This window comes from Geospiza fortis, unplaced genomic scaffold (genome assembly GCF_000277835.1).
Source record: "Geospiza fortis unplaced genomic scaffold, GeoFor_1.0 scaffold78, whole genome shotgun sequence".
Lineage (NCBI taxonomy): Eukaryota > Metazoa > Chordata > Aves > Passeriformes > Thraupidae > Geospiza > Geospiza fortis.
Window position 1 is genome coordinate 763,594 of NW_005054339.1, and position 3,978 is coordinate 767,571.

Sequence of the window (3,978 nt, forward strand, 5' to 3'; positions counted from 1 at the left end):
ATGAGAGAGGGGTGATTTTTGGGCTGTTCCTTGGCTTTGTCAGCAAACAGTTGCAGCTTTTATAATTTACTAGGTTTTTTTTTCCTTCCCCTTCGTAACAGTCACACACCATAGCACACACACAAGGCCAAGGCACAGCACCACGAGCTGCACCTCCCTGCCACCATCAGCTAGGTGGGCACTTGTCCTGCGACCACCTCACTGCCTCCAGCTGCCCGGACACCTCCAGGGCAGGACACTCCCACAAAAGGCTCTAATCGCTCTAGGACCGGCCCCCAGGGGTATTTAACAGCCCTTGGTTTCAGATAACACCGAACCGTCAGAATTGCTGACATTTGGCACCGTCTGCGTTAGGGCAGCACTGGGGACTGGGTCAGGAGGGCGGAGTCGGTGACCCTATAACCGTGTCGGTGTCCCTGTAACCGTGTGAAAGCGGGGCAGCCCAGAGCCACCACTGCAGCCTGGCTGCTCGGGCACTGGAGCTGCTCCTGGCTCCCACAGCACATTCCCGGCTCCCTGCTGTTCCCAGTGGAGCATTCAGCTCCACTCTGATCCGTGCCTTCATGGAAGATGCATCACGTGAAGTGCACCCCCCCCCAGCCCAACAAGCCAACCCACACTTGTTGATATTAATAATCCATCATCAGCTGATGATGTCTCTGCAGGGTTAAAAAGTGAAAAATAACAGCATCATTAGACTGAGTTACACTCCCTGCTTAGTCGGTTGTGACACCAATCATACCTGAGGGGAGTTTTAGAAGGGTTTTAGGCAACCCTCAGCAAGTGAGCTGCTGGGTCAGATATTGGTGCGAGACAAATCTCCCACGAATTTGTTCACTTGCTTACTAAGAGAACAACAACAAAAAACCACCTGCAAATCTAAAGAAACTTTAAAACGTAGCATTTTTAATCCCACACAATTTTCTGTAAGTCTCCTAAAATCTACAGGCATCATTTTAAAAAATAAAAACATCCCCAAACAGAACAGTGTGGATTTTAACTCCAGCTTGGACTTGTTACCACATCCTTATGCTGCTGTGCACTCAAAGGGTCTGGCCTCCCAACCAACTACCTCATAAAGACAGCAGAGGTGATGGATCCATCCCTTTAAGAGCTCAGATTTTGATCTCCAGTGGTTCCTCTGTTACAGGTCACCTGTGATAACAGAACACATTCTCAGCCAGACAGACATGTTTCTGTCTGTTTTTGTAAGCCTGCAAACAAATTCAAACTTCAGGAAAAAAAATAGCCATTTATCTTTCAATAAAGGATTCCAGGTAGTACAACATGATTGACTGCAAATGGGCACCTCCAGCTCACCAAACACCTCCATGTCCCTAGCTTGTCCACATCTAATATGAGCCCAAGGGGGTTCCCCCATAAATCACTTTTTTTTCTTCTGCTTGTTTTGCCTTTTATAAAAATTGGTAATGTCAAACCTTTTTTGTTTTATCCAAGAACTTCTACGACTGAGACACATACCAAGTGGTCTCAAACCTCACCAACTTGAATACAGCATCCACTCCTCAGTAGCAAACTTTTTGCCAAGTATCAACTAATTTTTTGGTGCGAATGAAAAACACTTTTATTCTTGATCAGGATTTGCTTCCTTGGTTGCTGGCTTCCTGGGAAGCTTCTATTCTCAAAGACACTCAACAGCAAAGCAATTTACGAAATAAAAGCAAACAGAAAAAAAAAATAGAGAACCAACCTTTCAATCTCTGATACAGCACTAAGAACCTCCCTTCCCCTCCCACCTTGAAGGACACATATAAAGATGAAGGAGGTGCTCAAGGTTGGGATCTGAGAACTGAACTGGGCTGGGGCCTGGCCTGGCCCGGCTTCTCCTGCAGCACAGGGAGCTCACCCTTCCTTCCTGGCCACAAGAACTCGGATACCGCACAAGTTTAGAAATCCATCAGTGAACAAGGCTTTACTGACAACTTTTCATACAGTTAAAAAATAAAAATACAGAACAACAGCGGACAGTGTCACATATTAAAAACGAATAAAATGGGCTCTATTTAAAATTTTAATAGATATTATAGGTATTAAAATTAATTAGAAACTAAAAATCTTACCACTTTGGTCAAGGTGTTTTGAGCCTCAACCAAAATGATCAGCCTTAAAAACAACTGGGCTGTGTGACACACAAAGAAAACATGGAATTTGAAAAGACAGTGTGGGCTAGGCAGTGTCTTTGACTATAACTATCACCATATGTTCTTCTTCTAACTTCCCCAATGTCCTTAGTGCTGACTGGAGGTACTGCTGAGAGAACTCGCAAGGAGGGAACGCGTAAAGCATGCCTGTGCTGTCCCTGCCCTTTGCCCCTCCCACGGGCAGGCTGATAACCCCAGCAGCCTGCTTCTGTTTCAAGTAGGAGACCAGATTCCTGAGAAGCCGTCGCTGCAAGCCAGGCTCTACCACAGGGAAGGTCCCCTCGGCCCCTGCCCCTGCCGGGGCGGACTGGGTGGCCAGGAGCACGGCGTAGCCGTTGGGGCTGCCTTGTTTGATGCGCCGGGTGACTTCATCCAGCTTGGGCTGGTCCAGCCGAAGTCTCTGAGCGATTTTGAGCTGCGTCAACTTCCCGCCGGATGAATGGTCTTTGAGGAGTCCGTTGATGACACCCATGTCTCCCTCCAGGATGTGCATAGAGGTGGGGAAGCAGCTGTTTTTTAGCACAAGAAGCCCATTCCAAGCAAGTTGCAGTGTCTGAGCATATTCTGATAAATTCTTTAGCTTTTTGGTCTCGGATTTTGGCTCCTCGTGAGTTTTGGATTCCGATTCACCAGTTCGATGATTGCGTTCGCTGTCCCTTTTTTTGGGCTGGGGAGCATCGGTCGGCTCGCGATGGGGTTTCTCCTCGGCCGCGTGACGATTGTTCTGGAGGGAGTTGCTCTGCTCTTTCTCGGCTCCAGGTTCTGTAGTGTGATTCTCCTTGCGAGCCCTGTCAGGGCTGCGGTCTAGAGCTGGCCCACTGGCCTTTGTCCTGCTTCTGTCCTCGTAAGGCGAGTGAGTAGTCCTCCCGCGGTCACTGGAAAGACTCCGGCGTCTCCGCCTCTCTTCCCACGGTTTGGGCACGCTGCGGTCGCCGTCGCTGCCCCAGCGCTCCCCGCTCCGGCTGCGCACGGACCGGCTGTAGCTCTCCAGGTTGTTCCTGCGTTCGGCGTTTTTGGCAGGGCTGGCCCAGTCCGCCTCCACAAAGCTCCTGTCTCTGTCCGAGTACAGGAGGTGCGGAGGAGTCCTATCCCGCACCCTCAAGTCTTGCTCCAGGCTCCGGTGCCGGCTGTACCCGTCAGCCAGCAGCTCGTAGTGCACGGGCAGCGGTGCGGGCTGGTACTGCTGCGGGTATCTCGTCTCTTCTGCTTTGGCAAAATCCACTCGGAGCCTCCTCTCCGGTCCGCCCAGGGGAAAGCCCCTCATCTGTGCGCAGGCGGCCTGGGCAGCGTCCAGGCTCTCGTACTGGATGTAAGCGAAGCTGTCGCCCTTCACGTAGTCAATAGTCCTGATGCTGCCAAAGCGGTCGAACTCCCTGGCCAGGGCGGCCAGCGAAGTGCTGGGGCCAAGGCCCCCCACCCACAGCCGGGTGGTGGGGTTGGCTTTTCCGTAGCCGATTTTGATGGGGTTCCTGCCCACAACGCGGCCCGACATGGCCACCTTGGCCCGGTGAGCCATGTCCAAGTTCTGGAACTTGAGGAAGGCGTAGGCACCGCCCTGGCCGCGTGCGGGGCGCTTGATCACCACCTCCTCGATGATGCCGTACTTCTCGAAGGCGCGCCTCAGCTCCACCTCTGACACGTTGTGGTCCAGGTTGCCGATGAAGAGGTTGCGGGTGGCTCTCTGGTCATCCTCTGGCATCAGGTCTTCCTCGGCCACGATGGGGTAACTGTACGGGCGGCCGCGCTCGTCGTACAGCCCGTAGTAATCCAGGGCCCGCTCCCGCTCCCGGGAGAGCCCGATGGCGGCCGCTTCCAG

General features: G+C 52.2%; 1 protein-coding gene across 1 annotated transcript; it reads right to left on the bottom strand.

The window, feature by feature from the left end:
* Window positions 1-1,232: 1,232 nt before the first annotated feature.
* Window positions 1,233-3,972, bottom strand: RBM15B (RNA binding motif protein 15B). The gene has a single exon (XM_005422411.2). It carries the CDS (start codon window positions 3,859-3,861, stop codon window positions 2,188-2,190), a length of 1,674 nt encoding a protein of 557 aa, XP_005422468.1. The 5' UTR covers window positions 3,862-3,972; the 3' UTR covers window positions 1,233-2,187.
* Window positions 3,973-3,978: the final 6 nt, after the last annotated feature.